General features: G+C 42.0%; 1 protein-coding gene across 1 annotated transcript in view; it reads left to right on the plus strand.

Annotated features, from left to right (window-relative positions):
* The window catches only part of Itih5 (inter-alpha-trypsin inhibitor heavy chain 5), a 91,429-nt gene that overhangs the window by 28,209 nt on the left and 44,662 nt on the right, over positions 1–18,558 (plus strand). Inside the window, exons 3-5 of the mRNA XM_050150510.1 lie at positions 4,820–4,983; positions 6,020–6,121; positions 9,605–9,855. Coding sequence (XP_050006467.1) covers positions 4,820–4,983; positions 6,020–6,121; positions 9,605–9,855 — 517 coding nt within the window. The remainder of the gene's footprint in view (positions 1–4,819; positions 4,984–6,019; positions 6,122–9,604; positions 9,856–18,558) is intronic.

Consider the following 18,558-nt stretch of genomic DNA (forward strand, 5'->3'; position numbering starts at 1 on the left):
CAGTAGCATCTTTTCACGAATTCTCCAGAGCACAGCTGTGAACAGTTTCTTACATGCCTTCAGATTTGGAGAGAAAAAGAATATAGTTAATCATGTTTAATTTAGTAAGCAAGCCCGTTCCCAGCCGTCACAGATCAAAGGGAATGCTTCCTCTCGGTTCACGCTTCACGTTAGGGTTTTTGCTTTGAAAGGTGATGGGCTACAGATTTTAACTTTCATACCCCTGCCAGGATGTCATGCTGCTGAGACCACCATTCTCGCCATCTCTCTCTGGCCTAATTCTTGTTTTTATAAAACGTACTAAAGATTTTTTAATAACATCATTTGACAGAAGCGTTTTGTTAAATCACATCTGGAATCTCTCTCAGATCCAAATCACCGCTGCGCAGAGAGACCAGATGGTCATAAAAGACTGTTGTGCAATGCAGTTGTTTCTGAATTGGGGTGTGATTTTCTTGAACCCCAATTTTTAGCATCTTTTATTTTTTTTAGCTTACCGTGGGCTTCACGAATCTCAGAAGTGGAGGTGATTTTAGTGACTTATTTAAGCCATCTCAGTTCACAGATGAAGGCAGATACTGCAAGTTACTAGAACGTGAGTGCTCACTCTTTGGGCAGCTTGTTATGACGGACAGCTCCAAATTCCTAGATCTGTGGAGTTGGAGTGAGGTGGAGACTTTGTCTTCCTGATGTGTTTTTAGTGACATTGATGGTGAGAGGACAAAACCATTTTTCCCCTTAGGTTTTTTGAGACAAGGTTTCTCTGTGTAGTCCTAGCTGTCCTGGAGCTCATTCTGCAGACCAAGCTGGCCTGAAACGCAGAGATCAGCCTGCCTCTGCCTCCCAAATGCTGGGATTAAAGATGTTTGGGTTAAGGTTCACCCCAGCCCCTGGCATCCATATATCCAAAGAGTCTAGAATGTTCAGGTGAAAAAGTTCCATCCAAAGCCCCCTCCTCTGAGAGTTGCCTCAGTCTAGACTCCACCTCTAAGATGAGAAAGCCTGCCAAACAATGACCCCTCCTCCGTCCCCAGAGATGCTCAAGATCACTCCCACAGGGTATTTAAATTGTACCCCAGAGAGAAGCACATGGTTTTCCGGTCTTCCTTCCCCATCTCCTCTTTGGGGGACTGGAAGGCCACCCGGGAGCGTTGGCATCCTTTAAACCTGGGCTTTTTAAAAATTTAGTTTGATTTGGTCCGATTTGGATTACTGCATCACTGGAGAGGTTTATCGGGGTGCAGAAACTTTTCAAAAAGGCATTCACTCAACTGAACTAGAGAATGGTAGATGGTATGTTTAATGATAACCTGAGTTACATAACAAGACTATGTCTCAACATTCACTTTATTTTATTTTTTTAATTTACATGTTATGCCTGAGTATACATGCTATACAAAAAAAAAAAAAAAAGGCATTCACTCTTTTTCCCCCCAGTATGGAGTACATTCTTTTTATTGGCAAAATTGACTCTGAACAAATTGAAATAAATATCATATAAATATTAATTTTTTCAAATAATAAATATAATGAAATTCCAATAGGATTCTGCAAAAGTCTTACTGAATTTAATGAATTGTTTTATGCTGTAATTACAAAAATTCAAAAATTTTTTTTGTTTGTTTGTTTTTTTGTTTTTCGAGACAGGGTTTCTCTGTGGCTTTGGAGCCTGTCCTGGCACTAACTCTGTAGACCAGGCTGGTCTCGAACTCACAGAGATCCGCCTGGCTCTGCCTCCCCGTCGCCCGGCTCAAAAATTCAACTTTTGTTTTTGAGTGAGTATAATCACATTGTTCAGTTAGCAAAGAGCATGGAGTAGCCAAGCCCTTGTTCTTTCCCCTCTAGCCATTCAGTTATCTCCCACTAGATCGCCAGTTTTCTCCAAGCTTTCAGGGCACAAGGACACACTTTTTATACAAGCGACAATCTAATATCCACACGCTTCTGTAAACTGCTTTGCCTTGTCGATCTAACACTCTGAAATACAAGCACACACTCCCTCTGTCTCTCTACCACCTCCTTTCCCGACCCCTCCCCATCTCTGCTGACCTTCAGCCTTAACATGTGGTCTTCCTAACCCCAGCTCCCAGGTTAGGTTGTAAGAAGGCAACCACAGATTTAAAAATAACTCTTCCTTGGACCAAACTGCGGAATTTCTTTTCTTCTTTAAGTAAAATTTATTTCAAATATGCTTCATTCCCCCCTCGACACACTTAATGATTACTTAACAAAACTTCATACCAATCTTGTCTTTTGTCTGTTTCAGAGAGACACAGTAACCCTCTCATTCCCCCATTAGTTGTCAGCTTCCCCTCCCGCCCCCACCAAGAGCTATAAGGTCTGGAAGTCTTTTTATTCCTGTTATCAACTGACAAAAAGATGAGTATTGCTGTCACCCTTGTGTGGAGCACACCTAAGTTTCCTGTTCCTGCTCACATGTTTGACTCGACCTCCCGTGGGTGTACATTTCCTTTGTATTCACAATGTGTGATGCATGCCTACTTCTCAAATACATGGTGTTTTTTTTTTCTGCTGATTTTGAGTAATAGAAGCCCATGAAAGAGCTCCTTAGAAACAGGGTTCTACCCACCTTCTCCATCAGAGGACCAATATGCTTGACATGAACTTGTCACAGCCTGATGTGTGTTTGGGAAATGCCTGTAGGTTTGTAAAGAAACTGAGCGGGTGAGGGTTGAATGCCCACATACTGGTGGGCAGTAGCAAGTCCCATCTCTGTGTCTGGGTGTTGATCACCAATGTGATCATTGCTGTGTGTGATTGGCTGCCTCAGTCTATGGAGTGAGAATGGATGGAGGATTTATGTCCTTGTAAGAAGAGGTATTGGAACTCTCTTTCTCTCTCTCTCATTGCTTTCTCTCTCTTTCTAGCTCTCTCTCATTGTGTTGTTTTTTCTCTCTCTTTATACACAGACACAGACACACACACACTGAAAATGCCATACATGCACACACACATCTGAACCTGGATCATTGCAAGCTGGGATGGGAGCCCCCAACACTGAGCCCTGACAAAACACTGATCTTGGACTTTCTGTTGTCAAAGCCACCCAAATCCAGCTGAATATCATCACAAGGGGCGGTTAAGACTGAGCTCCCAAGGTCCCAATGAGAAGCAGATGGAGGGAGAACACGAGCAAGGATGTCAGGACCATGGGGGGTGCACCCACCCACTGAGACAGTGGGGCTGATCTATTGGGAGCTCACCAAGGCCAGCTGGACTGTGACTGAAACAGCATGGGATAAAACCGGACTCTCTGATCATGGCGAACAATGAGGACTGATGAGAAGCCAAGGTCAATGGCAAGGGATTTTGATCCTACTTCATGTTCTGGCTTGATGGGAGCCTAGCCAGTTTGGATGTTCACCTTCCTAGACATGGAAGGAGGGGGGAGGACCTTGGACTTTCCACAGGGCAGGGAACCATGACTGCTCTTTGGATAGGAGAGGGAGGGGGAGAGGAGTGGGGGGAGGGGGAGAAGAGAGGGGGGAGGGAGAGAAGAGTGGGGGGAGGGGGAGGGAAATGGGAGGCTGGGAGGAGGCGGAAACTTTTTTTTTCTTATTCTCAATAAAAAAAAAAAAAAGACTTCCAGCCGGACTGGAAGGGGAGGGGCATACAATCAACCCATAATCTTGTCAGTTGCTCAGCCAGTTCCTGGAGTAAGGGTGAGGGAATCAAGGTTAGGGGTGCATTTCCTCATAAAGGTTTCCTTTCTTGAAAGACTTCTACTGCCAGCTGTCACCAGATGGAGCTACAAAAAAAAAAAAAAAAAAAAAAAAAAAAAAAAACAAAGCAAGGAACAGTTTTATTGAGTTCTTAAATTGCACCACAGCTACTGCCCTTACAAGAAGTTTGCTCAGCCGCTGAAGGGGCTTGCCTCCAAGCCTGCTGATATGAGCTCAAACCCTGGGACCCCCATGGTGGAAGGAGAGAAGCAACTTTTATAAGTTACCTCTGACCTCTACATGTATGATGTCATGCATGCCAGCACATGTATACACATGAAAAAAAATTTTTTTGAAAGAAGCTTTTGTGGTAAATGCAGCTATCACAAACTTAGGTTTTCTTTTTTCTAGGTTCCAAATCTAGATAATCTCTCGAGTTTGGTACTAATTTCTATAATAACTCATTTATAATTATGTAGCTGTAATCCATGTGGGGAAGCCCATGGCTACAGTTTTCTCTGAGTGAATATGGAAATAAGCGTGAAAATCTGAGCACGCCGGTGGGCACACTCTGAAGCTGTGGTCAGCTAAGTGGTCCTGTATTGTTATCTAAAAGTTTGCAGCACAAATTATGGGATGCTACATACTTTTAAAATTTCAACGATTTATTGAGCTATTTAAGCAACATGACTTTTTGTTACAATGGAAATTGTGTCCTCTTATCAAATTTTTTTGTTTGGTTGCTTTTTGTCTTTGTTTTCAAAACAGGGTTTCTCTGACTCTCCTGGAACTTGTTCTTGTAGATCAGGCTGGCCTCGAACTCAAAGATCCGCCCACCTCTGCCTCCCAAGTGCTGGGGTTAAAGGTATGTGCCACCACTGCTTGGCTAAAGTTAGTTTTGAACAGTTGGTTCTACATCATGAATCGATTTTTCAATAAGAGCTGGTTTTACAAGGGAAATGAGTTAAAATGGAGAATTAAGGACAAGATACAGAAAGGGCAGAGGAATCATATTCCAAAGGTTCTCAAGTTGGAGATTATTTCCCATGTGGGAAAAGACTCACGCCTACTAACCTCAAGTGTTCAAATCCATTTTCATGAATCCCTGAGAAGAGTGTGCATTTTAACTCCCCCAGAAAGCCAAGCCCTTGATGACGGAGTTCTCGGTCAAGTCGACCATCATTTCTCGCTATGCCTTCACCACAGTTTCCTGCAGAATGCTCAACAGGGCTTCTGAGGACCAGGATGTGGAGTTCCAGATGCAGATTCCAGAAGCAGCGTTCATCACCAACTTCACCATGTAAGTGATGTAGACAGCTGTCCGCAGATGGTCAAGAGGAACCTGAGAGAGTACGGGGTCCATAGCCATCAAATTCTGAGGATTCATGGCCTGCAGGTGATCTAAGAACAAAAGGGATGCTTGTATGCTTTCCTTCTGCTCTCTCTCTCGCTCTTCCTCTCCATCCCTTCTCCTCCTCCTCTGTTTTCTTTCATTTCATTCTTCATCGTCTACTTTCCTCCTTCCCCTCTTTCTTTCCTTCTCTCCATCCATCATGTCCACTCTAGGACAGACACTCTGTGAGGGTGTTGGCATAATAAGGAAGGAGAACATTGCTCTGCTCTAGAAATTCCAGTGAAGGAGAAATAGCCAGTAATTAAACAAATGAATTAGTAAATGCGATCATTTTAGATGGCAGTGAACTTTTCACTATAAAGATTGAGAGGGACTTTCATTTGAGTTTTCTGAGACAAAGTCTTACTGTGTAGCCTAGGCTGGTATCATAATTATTATATACATAATGATTATATAATAATTATTATAATATTATATAATATTAATAATATTATAATTATTACCATCATTTCTGTCAAAGAAGGGCTCCGTTGGAATGGGAAATCAGGGAAGTAGATTAGAAGGGGCTATGATTAAATTGAGACATGAACAGTGAGATAGTATAAAACCTTAGAGCTATTAGATCAAATATATTTCCTCTTATTCTGATCCAAGAAATAGAGTTATAACTATGGTAGATATTTTGTGTTTAATTTTTGATCTGGAAAAGTTACAACCTGCTGGGCTCCTGTGGGAGCTGAGATATCAGGGTTTTCTCCCGTAGAATTATGAAGGTACCTTGGGTTGGGTGCTGTCCTTTGGTCTTGATGAAAATTGCTCTTGAGTGGAATGAACGCTTTAAGGCTGGTGCTCTGTCTGAAACACATTCTATCTGCATACCCAGGAGGCACATACAAACATTTTCTGGGGTTGTCATGGCTCTGAGATCTGTGCTGGAGTTTGTCTTGGAGCTGGTAACACATCGCTGTGTCTTGTGTTTTAGGCTTATCGGAGACAAAGTATATCAGAGTGAAATTGTAGAGAAAGCAAAGAAAAGCCGTGATAGGATAGAAGAAAAAAGAAACAAAACCACAGACAATAATGAGTAAGTACCAGCTAATTAAGCAACTAGAATCCAATCAAACCAAGAGTTCCTTCCTTTACCTTCTTGTCTAGCTGTTCTCTTTCTCCAAATGCTTTTAATTTTAATCAAAATAATCAGTATACCTAATTAAAATGCAGCAACAAACACAATAATAAGGGAGGTTTACTGTGCCTCACCTTGCTTTCTAGAATATGTATTTCTAAAAATTGTGTACAGTTGCCTTCTTGGTTACCTCCCTAACTCTATGATTTTTATTGATTTCTTCATCAAAACAAAATATTATCTATAAAGTCTACTATGAAGTTCAATGCCATTTTTAAAGCTAAAATTTTATAATGTCATTTTCTTTCTCCATCTGTAGACTATGTTAGGCTATCTCCAACATCTTAAATGGGAATATCCTTTTCCACCCTTCACCCCGTCCCTTCTCAATTGTTGTACCCATTGCTTGTTATATATAATTTGTTTTTGCAATGTCAGAATTATTAACATATACATTCTGGTCTGAAATAATAATTGCATTCTTTAAAACCAACAAGCTACCTATGCTCTTAAGTGTGTGTGTGCACACACTTTTATGGGTGACTGGTGTATGTGTGTGTGTGTGTGTGTGTATGCACTCACATGTAAATGAGTGTGTGATGGTTGGAGGAAGACCAGATATCCTAGTCTTTTGCTGTTTTGGCTAGACCGGCTTGCCAGTGATCACTCAAGGAAACCTCTGTCTCCCCAACCCCATGCCTGGATTACAGGTGAACACAGCCTTACCTGGCTTTTCTGTCCATGCTAGGGATCTGAATTCAGGTCCTCGTGTTTGTTCAGCAAGCACTTTACCCACTGAGCCGTCTTTCCAGTCCCAGCATTTCCTTGTAATGATGACTGATATCGACAGGTACTGTCTAGTACAGAAAGACTTTATCCTCCTCCCCCACTAGACCATTTGGAAGGTTTCCTTTCCCTTCACAGAAAAGCCATTTTAGTATCTAGACAAAAGGTTGCATATTTGTAAACCTCATTTGGTTCACTCATAAAGGGACATTGTTTGGGCAAAACTAGTTCTCAAAGGTCACAGGACTTGGTAGTCAGAAATGCCATCAGTGAGAACGGAGGAGCTCATTCTGTGTGAAAGACCTGGCTTCACTCTGATTCTGAAAAGTAAAGCCAGCCCAGATATTCAGATACAGATAGACGGCTCCACCTTTATCCTAACATTACAGTTCCCAAGGACACAGGACGGTGAAGTATTCCAGTCAAGGTGACATTGATGGCTTCACACAACCCTGCTTGCTTTGAGCCTGTTCAAACAATTACTGACTGAACTTTGACCTACCCTCTCCCCTTTCCCCTTCCCACAATCCTATGCTCCATCTCTTTGTTTGGTGGGAGGCTGCACAATGCGTCTAGATGCCATCTCCCTTGGTGCAGCAAGTTATTGGAAGCTGGCTTTGCTGAGCTGCAGCTGTGTCCTGAGTTGTCTCCATCAGAATTGCTCAGGATGGTGGCCCTGTTTAATTTAGTTGAACCATGAGTCCTAGAACTTCTAATTGCTTTTCTTTTGAGATAGGAGTTAATTTTGTCAAGATTAGCATCTATGAAGACACATAGTTTGTTTGAAATAATAACAAAATGATTAGTTATAACCGGGATTCTGGATGCAATGGCATCCAGTCAGCCCACACCCTGGATGCCTGGCCAACATCAATTACAAGTCAAATGAAAGATGAGGGCAAATTCTGGTTCCATAAACGGCGAAAACATGGCCAAGTCCTGTCTCTGCAACATACTGCTTTTGCTTGGCGGATTTGCTGTAAAACATCTACTCTGGGATCTCCCTTTTGTTGTGTGATGGTTTTGTTATTTCTTTAATTCCATATCCTCCTCCTCTTTTATGGTTCTCATCTTTGGTGAAAGTATATTCTGAGGTAACTTTCTCAGCATGGTGCAAGACAGACAAACTTTCGGAGACCTGGCTCAATGTTTTGGCTGTGAATGGAACTTAAGATGAAAGTAACTTCCTCCTGAACTTTGGATTACTCTTCCAGTGTCTTGTGTAATCAAATCTGGTTTCACTAGTGATGGATTGAAGGTGATCTAATGCCATTCCTTCTCCACCTCCCTCCATCACACGTTCTGCCATATTACTTTAACGGGATCTGCGTCATTTCTTTTCCATTTTATCTGCCTAGTGTGGGGCGAAACTTCTGTCTCAGTAATTGTATCTCTTTCCAGTTCCAGGAGGGAGTACAGTGAGCCTTTCCTATGGGAACTGTAAAGGTCTCTCCTGGCTGGTCCCTTTTAAAAAAAAATTCTTTTTCTGATATATTTTTTCAAAATTCAGAGCTTGTAGTTTTGCTAAGATTTCTCCTGACAGTTTGAGTCTCTTCTTTCTGCAGCTTCTTCCAAAATGTTCTGAGTTGTAGAATTCGTGTTTAAAGGTTTCTTCCCCCAACACACACATTTTCTTAAAATGTTCTTGAGTGTCTTAACCACTGTTGGTATTCTACCACCTTAATGCAGACAACCTGAACCCCAAGTCCTGAAAACATTTGCCATGGCTAGGATTGTTATAACTTCCATGGTCATTTATTTTATTTACTGACAAACACAATCACCAAGGTGCAAAACTGTGATGTATTATGGACTTTACAATTAGGTAAGATGTCTACATTTCTTGGCCACACCTGTAACAGTGAGAGCCCCATTCACATCTTGTCCAAGCTCACTGTTCCAATAATTCACCTCTGAACTGTACTTTTTATAGCATCTCACTGGGTCTGTCTCAGGGAGAGTTAAGGGAGGCGGCCAGATTTGAATTCTCTCTTACTCAGTATTCCTTGGCCCTTGGTAGGAGGCAAACAACTCTGATGGAAGTAGCTGAGGAGAGGAAGAATGTATTTGGCTCTTGGTTTCAGAGAGTCATATCCATCACAATAGGGAAGGCACATGGTGGGAGCCACTGTCTGGGAAGTAGGAGTTTGTGCTGGGGTGTCCCATGTGGCATCATCAGGACCAGAGAAAGCTAACCAGAAACTGAGCTGATCTATTATCGTTCAGCGATCTTTCCTTGATAACCTACTTCCTCTAGCTAAACTCAAAGATTTCACAACTCCCCAAAACAGTGTCATTGATTCGTGGCCAAGTGCCCAACCAACACAGGAGCCTGTGGGGGATGGGCACTTCAGATCAAACCATGACAGTGGCCATCTTCTAGTATAGATCTATACTTCTTCCAAAATCAAAATTGATCTTTTTTTTAAAAAAAAGTTTTTTTTTAATGATACTTGGATTGAATTTAGGCCATCCTGCTCACTGGGCAAACGCTGTACCCTTGAAGAATGCCCATAAGTTTCCTTTCTCTTTTCTTAGGGCTCTCATATGGCTCGGCCTAAAAGTCTGTTTGGCAAGTATGCCAGGTATCTGGAGGAGGGAAACAGACTTCCCATCCCCTGAGCTTATTTGTGATCCATTTTTACTTCCTAACAGGGAGAAAGGGGCTGACATGTTCAGAGCTTCCTTAGTGATTCCCAGCAAGGACAAAGCCGCTTTCCTCCTCAGTTATGAGGAACTTCTGCAGAGGAGGCTGGGGAAATACGAGCATTCTATCAGCGTGCGCCCCCAGCAGCTGGTGGGGAGGCTGACTGTGGAGGTGAATGTTCTGGAGAGGTCGGGTATCTCAGCCTTGGAGGTGCTGCCTCTTCACAACAGCAGGAAGAAGGGCAGTGGCACGGCGGAAGGTAAGTTGTGACTGACTGTGCTCAGGTCTTAGGGGACATTCACTGGGGCTGGGATTTCCTGATCTCTGTAAAAGAAATGGTGCCCTTTCCCCAAAGGTTGCATGTTTATGGAAATTGGAAGGAAGTCAACAAAGACAAGGGTTTGTATAACTCTTTTTTGGTTTGTTTTTGTTTGTTTGTTTGTTTTTCAAGACAGAGTTTCTCTGTGTAGCTTTGGAGTGTGTCCTGGAACTCGCTCTGTAGACCAGGCTGGTCTCAAACTCACAGAGATTCACCTGCCTCTGACTCCCTAGTGCTGGGATTTAACAGTGTATAATTATTTTTTAAAGACCCATCTTCCTTCAAGAGATGAATAAATGTTTAAGTATTTTGACATTGTAACCCCCTCTGATGAGCTGATTGTAGGTAAAATTTTTTAGTATATTGAGGTTGTTACAGCCAGAAAGCTAATAGTATTAAGCAGACAAAATATCTTATCAGTCTAAATATTTAACAATATAGGAGCATTTAGGAATGAGCAAGGATCAAAAGAGACTCATCATGTAATGGGGAAAAGACAAAACATATCAGCATGCACGGCACTATCAAATATGTTGGACAGAGCAGGCATAATGACATTAATCATGTCAGACAGAGACTAGAGAGTTCCATAGAACGATCATTTCATATTAAGGGCATAGGGTTATGGCTATGTTCTATAACAATTCATATTTTTTATGGTGAGTGAACTGGAAGCTAAGGTTTTGAAAATGTTAGTCAAGAGCCCTACCAATGGCCTCTTCTCCTAGCCCCATCAATCTTCTTTTCAATATTTAATAATGTTATATTATATTCTTTCAAAGAAAAACGTGTTTGGAGACAGCGGCACTCACCTGTAATCCCAGCTGCTTGGGAGGCTGAAGGAGGAGATTTGAAAGTTTAGCCTGAGCTGTGGAGTAAGATCAAGGCTAGACTGGACAGCACAGTAAAGCTTTCAAGGTGAAAAGTCAGAGGGCAGCTAGGCTAGAGCTCAGAGAACCAGACTTTACTAGGCTGAGTGAAGAACAAGACTCAGTACTCAGTACTGAAAATAATGGGTTCCAATCTATACGGGATATTAAGCAACCATTTTTTAACATAGAAACTCAAAAGTCAGGCTTTTCTTAAATTCTGATTTTTTTAAATCAGAAGTAATTATGAAAGATTTAATGTGATATATATACATGTATATTTTAAAAACTGAAGTCTATTATTACTGTAGAAGCGTTCAGATGTATTATATATTTATACATATTACATATTTGTCTTTTATTGAAAATAATTTTTTTCCACATAATATATCCTGATTATAGATTTCTCCCCGCTACGCCTCCAAGCTCTATCCCAACTTTTTATCCCATCCAGATCCACTCCCTTTCCGTTTCTCATTAGGAAACGAACAGGCTTCTATGGGACAACAATAAAGTATAATATAAGACAAAGCAAAAACTGACACATTAGAACTGGATGAAACAAACATGCAGAGAGAAGAGTCCATAAAAAGGCACAAGAAACAGAGACCCGCTCATTCTGCCATTCAGAAATCATCATTAATCCAAATAATAATTCATATTAAGCACTTACTTGTGTCTGTCTTCATGCTTGACACACAAATACTGCTGAATGTCAAATCGAATCAAGTAATAAGATAACTGTATTCAAACATCACCCCAGGGTGGAGTACAAAGTTTCAGGTATCTGTGACCTTGGGAACAGGGGAACAGCCAATGAGACATGAACAGGTGAAAGGGAAGACTCTGAGTTAAGAGCCCGTGGCTGCTAGCCTAGTCCAGAGCAGGCACATCTTAAAACAAAAAGTACAGTTGACCCTTGCCAGCCCCATGCGACTGTGAAAGCCAAACTGTTGTCGAGGAGTCTGACATTCAGAAATGGCAGGAAATCCGAGCCTTCATCCTCATGCCTTGTGGGGAGTGGTTACACGGCTCATAGATTTTGGCTCATAGATTATTGGTATAAACTGGAAGGAAATCAGGAACTCACCACAACTGTGTGAAACGGAGCTCCCGCAACTGCAGCAGGGGTAGAGGCTGTCTCAGGGTGATCTGAGGCACACCGCACAGAAGCCTCTTGGCCCAGAGTAAGAGCTTAATAATTGCTGTGTATCATTATCATTGTTATATTCCTTACAGTTACCTTTTCCCTCTAGACATCTTGAAGCATATAAAGTGCCTTCAGAGGTCTATCTGTCTCCCATCAACCTTTGTCTCTTTGCAGGATCTAATCTAACGCCTTTTAAACAGTGCTTATTACTAATACGGCATCTTCAAAAGCAAATACTTAAAAAAAAAATGGAGAATGCTCTCGAAACTACTGCCTCCCTAATAGTAACTTTAGAGGGAATTTTTTCTAGCTTTAGCTGTTTGAAGAATTATTATTCAGTGGAAAAAGCTTCCCAGTGGTGGTAGAGTCTCGTGGCAGTGAAATGCCTGGGTAGTGAGCCTCCTCGAACACACAAGGTTAGTGACTATATCCTCAGGATGAACTGAAGGCAACTGAAATGTATGCTTGCCTGATTTTCAGAACCCCCATGACTCTTCAGAGCTGAATATGTGCTGCGTGCCTCTGTTCATGTGGATTATGGGCAGGGTATGAGTTATGACTGTTGGTTGCTTATTGTTTATAGTTGGAGCTTCTTAGCATCTCCAAGAATTGTTTCTTGACCATTGATCTCTTCAGGCCTGTTTATTTTTAAAATTTTCCCCCAACTCCTTGTATCAAAGCAGATCTCTGTCTTCCGGAACCTGCAGATTTCACTGGGGTGTCCTTTAGCCCCATGCAGGGGGCAGACTTGCTCACTAACGTTCCCGTTGATCTTTCCAGCTCAGCTGTTGTTGTTCTGAGAATGGTGACCCCGGCAGGATGTTGTGGTTTTGTCTGGACACCCTTGTGTGTTTCCAAAATAAATCTAGGGTAGAGATCACACTAGAGTCAGGCTTGCCCCAGAACGTGAGCTGGAACGGAGAGAGCCTGGCCCAAGGCTGGGTGTTCATTTCTCAGATAGTTCTATCTGTGATTAAGAAATCAGATGTTTGCAATTTGTCTAAATGAGTCTCTGACCTATGGCTCCATTTCATCTTTTTAAAAAAAATGATTTATTTATTTTTAGATTAGAAGACAAAGCCGTGTGTCTCATCATGGCATCTTCACGCACATGTGTCATTAGACTTCCTTCGTTTTTGTTCCTTCCTCCCCTCTCCTCACATCCCTCTCTCCTGCTGGCTGGCTCCCTTCCATTCGTCAAGCTAGTCTCCCTCTCTCCTTCCTCCCCACAAATATTCCATTACTCTCTGCATTTTCTGGCTATGTCAGGATCTCTTTCTTCTTTCTCAGGGTTCCCTCTCCAGTTCCATATCTTATATGCATCAACACAAATGCAAACATGTATGATTTTAAATCTAGATTTTGCATGTAAGAAATGTCACGTAGATTAATCTTGCTGAGTCTGGCTTATTTCATTGAATAATATGATTTTTGCTTGTATTGGTCTTGAAGGATGCATCTGGCCCAAGCATCATTTTGTTAGGTACTAGAGTGTTGCCCATGCTGTAGTCTCATTCTGTTTCTATAACAACCTCGTTAGTCCATATCTTTTCATGCTTGTTTTCTTTATAAAGAAGCAAGCCTTACAGATGCTGTCTGAAAAACTTTTTTTCCCAGGGTATTTCAACACACGTGTCTACTCACCCACAAATTAGAGGCAGGAAAGAGAAGCTACCTCATAATGGCTTTTGAAACCTTAAAGGCACCCCTAATGGCACAGCTCTTCAGATGAGGCTAACCTCCGAATCCTTCCCAAATAGTCCAAGTATTGAAATACAGAAGCCTGTGAGGGCCATTCTGCATCCACAGCAGTGACCAACCACTTCCTTCTCCTGACTCCCCAGCCGTGATGGATTGTATTCTCAAACTGTGAGATAAAGTAAAACCGTCTTCTCCTGAGTTGCTTTAATGGAGGATTTTGAAATGAGAGACGTAACTAACACAGCATGCTAACACATTCATCTCATAAACAACCTTCTCTTCGGCTCGTAGCACTTAACCTCCTGCTCTTAGCAGGGTTCCTCCCCAGCCAGTTCTCCTTTTTCTGTTTTGTTTGTTTCCTTGAGATAGATCTCACTTAGGAGCCAAGGTTGGTCTCAAACTCATGATCCTCCTTCATCAACCTCCGTAGTGTTGAGTTTACAGGCATGCACTGCTATATCCATCTTATTTATTTTAATTGTGGTTTAATTTCATACTATAAAAATTACTTACCGTAAGGATGAAATTCATTGCATTTTAGTGTTTGCATAGTTGCACAACCATCACCACAAACTAATTTTAGAATACTTTGTAGCACTCCCCAGATATCTATATCTCTGTGCAGTCACCTGGTCACCACCCTAGCCCCAGGCACCCACTCATCTCTCCGTCCTCTAGATATCAGGCAGATATGTTCATAAATATACTGACATTCTCATGCCTAGCAAAGGCTTGGAGTCACTACTATGGGCTTCCCAGCAGAATTTAGGGGCATCAACTAGGTCAGGATTTTGACCAAAAGAAGCAGCTTTTAAGTGAAGCAGCATTGTTTTGGGATGTCATGAAACCCCCACAATAATCTTGACTTTAGGTCTTTAAAAACAAACAAACCTGTGTGTTCACAATTTCGTGAATGCATACTCTTATAATATCCCTTCCTTCTCTCATTCCCCCGTCTGCTGAATCCCTTGTTTCCCCAACCTGCCATTAGAGCTTTTGAAAAGTATCTGTTGTTCACCTTCTTACCAGTAAGGTTTTTACTATTGGAATCAGGTCAGCTCAAAATTGCTTACATAACCTGTAAAGGTTGCCTCTTGCCACCCCAGCTTTGACTCAGCATCACAGGCACTTGAGACAGAGAAGCGAAAGATCTGAGCTGAGCCTGTGTTTAGTTGTCTCAACCCCCTCACGTCAAAACTTCCTATACTCTTTTGACTTCAATAATCCTGGAAACGGAATAGCTTAACTAGAAAGAAGAGAATCGCTAAATCACAGCTTCACTCCCCTTTGCACTGGAAGTAGAAGCTGTTGACACATCTATCTGAGATTCAGAGACTCACTGTGGTGCAAGTGGTCTCTTTGACTTGAGACCAACACAGTGCCATATGTTCAGGAAGGCTGAATCAAACCTATTCCTCAACTTTTTTATGAATGTTATCCTTTACAACTGACTTTATCTTTGGTTGTCAGGGCTCTTGAGAGTATATTTTCAGTCCTTTGCGGTAGTGCCTGGCATGGAATGGATGCCCATGAAGTTTTTGTTCAATGAATTAAGAAAGAAAGGACTTTGTAATAAAGAGACGTTAAGTTTTCAACAGTTTACTGCTTTGGTTTTGCCAGGTCTTGGGTCTATCTCTCCTTTTGCTATCATGGAGGGATTAGAGGGCAGACATATTAATTACCCATTTTGGTTCTAGAAGAAATTGGTTCAAAAAATTCTAAATTAAATCGCTCTTTGCTAGGGCTGCTGGGTGAAATCTTGATGCCTACTTACATTTTATTTGTGGGGAAGCCACGGATGCCATGCAACACTTTGGACATACTGAAAGCTATTGACGATTTGTCCAAAACTCAAGTAGAAGCGGACATCCTGTATTTTTATTTTCTAAATCCGGCAAGTGTCCGTTACTAAAGGACAGTATTGTGACTCACCACAGAACCCCCAGTTCTTCCTCGGATCTGGCTGCCATTCAGCAGCTGAAGGGCATAGCCCGATTTGGCTTTGGTGAGATCTCTGAACTTTTGCCAGGAAAGCAACTAATTGTTACGCGAAGCGTTTCGGTGTTGTTTAGCTCAGGGGTGACTCAGGTGTGAATCATTTGGCTCCAGAGTGAGCTTTGTTTTCCTTCTTCATCCTGGCATGGAAGCCCATGTCACCTTCCTTGTTCTGACTGGAGTTCGGTTGGGGCCATCTGTGGATAGCATGCTAAGAGATGAGTGTGTCACCAAAGCCTGGCGTTCCCTCTTTAGGTAGGGAGTGGGAACAGCCTGTTCTTCCTGTAGGACTTCACTTTGGTTTTTTGGGTTTTTTTTGATTCTTCTAGTGTGTGAGGTGGATGGCATTGTGTGAAGGAAGCCATCAGTCGCAGCTGTGGCTAAAGTCAGGCTGGCCTCTGCTGTGTCTGCCCACAGAGTTCCATAATCAGTGTCTTCAGTTGTCTCATGGAAGCCATCTATGGATATAACAATCTCCTTCATGTTAAGTGGTCAACATGTATGAGCTTTCTTCACACTCAATTATGGAAAACCGAGAGTCCGTAATATATTATTTAAGGGAGAAAGAAACTTAAAGAGGTAGCGAAAAATGCAAACTTGTTAAGAAATTTCGGCAAACACCACTTAACTATAAAAAAGACCTCTTGAGTTCTAAAATGTAAATTTTCATTATTCTTCTCTGCTGTGCTATATGATGCTATTGTGCTTATATAATGCTTTCTCCAAAAAGAAAAACACACACACACCAACAATGTAAGTTACTTTTATCTAATTGCTGACACTAATCAAGAAGCAGCGTAGGATGAAGGGCTTGTTCCAGCTTCCGGTTCAAGGGGCTCGGTTCATTGTGTGGGGAAGCCATGGAGATGGGAGGGTGAGGCTGATGTCACATTGTATTTGCAGTCAGAACCAGAGAGCAGATCTCGGCTCTCTTCGTCCTTTGTATTCAGTCTGGGCCTCCAGTTTGATGGATGGTGCTTCCCACGTTCAGGATGGGTCTTCTTACATCACTTAGCTCACTGTAGATGAGTCCTCACAGACAGGCCCAGAAGTGTGTCTCCTATGGAACTCTGGGTCCTGGGAGGCTGACAATCAATAGTAACCATCACATCAAACACGTGAGAAGAATCCTTTCCAATAGGAAAACTTTATTTAGTGAGAGATTTGTAAAAAGTAACCAGTTTCTTCTCATTGCCGCTGCTTAGTTTTTATTACAATACTCAGCTGATCTGCATGACCTTTGTCTTTACTGGAACCATCAAATTGTAGCTGCCCAATAAGTCATAGTATTTTTTGACTGCCTGGAATTTAACTGAGTAGCTCAGCTGGTGAATTTTTATAAACACACCTAGGCCATCTAGCCTCTTTTCAGGGGAAATGAGCAGGCAGTGTTTGTTTGGAAATCCTTTTGTAGAAGGACCAGGTATTGGCAGCTTTGGGGTTGACAGTAGCCAAATCCAAAGCCCACAGGAAACAGAATCCAGGAAATCCCTCTGCTCATCAGCTCTCGGGGCTGTAGCTTCCAGCCAGTGTCCTTGAGCATGGTTCTTTGGCCCCTATGTATTTTCCCCTTTAGACACTTTATGTAGTAACTGGCTTCCTTCCCCCAACATTTGTGGTTGTCTAAAAGAATATCTGTTTGTGACTAGCATCCGTGGTTTAGCATAAAGCCAAGACTGAAAGTTTGTGTCCTCTGAACCTCTGAACCTCTCTCTAGATATGAAACAATATATAATAGATTATATATACCAACCAAATGCATGTTTTGTCTTTAAAGGGTAGGATCAAACAGAGAAAGTAAAATAGCATTTATAAACTTGAATTTCTTTAGCAGAAGTTATGAATCTTCATTTCAGAAAAGCATATGCATGCATTCATGTGAGAATTCTGCACACCCTCTCAGGGGGCTCTCTAAGAAGCAGCTACCTTCATTGCACTTTATAAAATTATTCTTTATATAGACACTCTTACATTCCAGATCAATAATGTTCATAAGAACTTACCAGGCCTTGTTTTCATCAAGCTGTCATGGGTAAACAAACTGTGATTCCAAATGAAGACTAGCTGTTATAGAAAGATAATAGGTTTTTTTTCCCTTTTAATTTGCATAGAAAATGACTCCAAAAGAGAGGATCTGTGATGGTTAAAGCTCCATCACCCTCTTAACTGAATTTAGAGTTGCCAAGAGACTCGCCCCTGGGCATGTCTGTGAGGGGCCTCCAGAGTCATTCCTCTGAGGACCAGAGGCTAAGCCCGCAGGGTGCAGGAGGCAGTACCATCCAATGGGCTGGGGTTGTAGAAATTAAAAGGAGAAAAGCAGAAAGCAAGTGATACAATGTGACCAGCTGCTTGGCCTCCTCTGCTGTCATTCCTCCACGGTGATGGACTGTACACTCACACTGAGTCTAAATGAAGCCTTTCTGCCCTAAGTTGCTGTATCAGGCATTTTTTCACACTATACAAGAAAACTCATGAATACATGGGCTATTATGTATTGAACAACTATTACGTGCCTGGAGCCATGATCAACATGGTCCTAGCAATGATGCATGCTGGTGGGGCTCCAGTTTGCCAGATGTAAAACTGAACCATTGAGCCAGTCACGTAGGGTCTGTGAAACACAAGCACTGACTTTTTTTTGCTATTACGTGGCGTCCACAGACAATACTGTTTCTTCCTTTTGAAGTCCAGTCTTTATGCAGGAGGACAGGCTGGTGGCCTGAGAGGAGTCCCTGGGTACAGGGAGCAGCTAGTACATTTTCTTGATGGCAGTTGACAAGATAGAGTGCCCTTAACTGTGGCAGTTGCCACACTTCACTCCTTCCCCTTAACCAAGTGGGCAGAAAACAAAGAGGAAGGAAACAAACAAGGCCTCTTATTAAACAGGTGTGGCAGTGGTTTCCTTCTTCTGGTCAGCTTGCAAAGCCT

Source organism: Alexandromys fortis, unplaced genomic scaffold, assembly GCF_014885135.2.
Source record: "Alexandromys fortis isolate MF-2015 unplaced genomic scaffold, M_Fortis_MF-2015_v1.1 scaffold_69, whole genome shotgun sequence".
In the NCBI taxonomy this organism is placed as follows: Eukaryota; Metazoa; Chordata; class Mammalia; order Rodentia; family Cricetidae; genus Alexandromys; species Alexandromys fortis.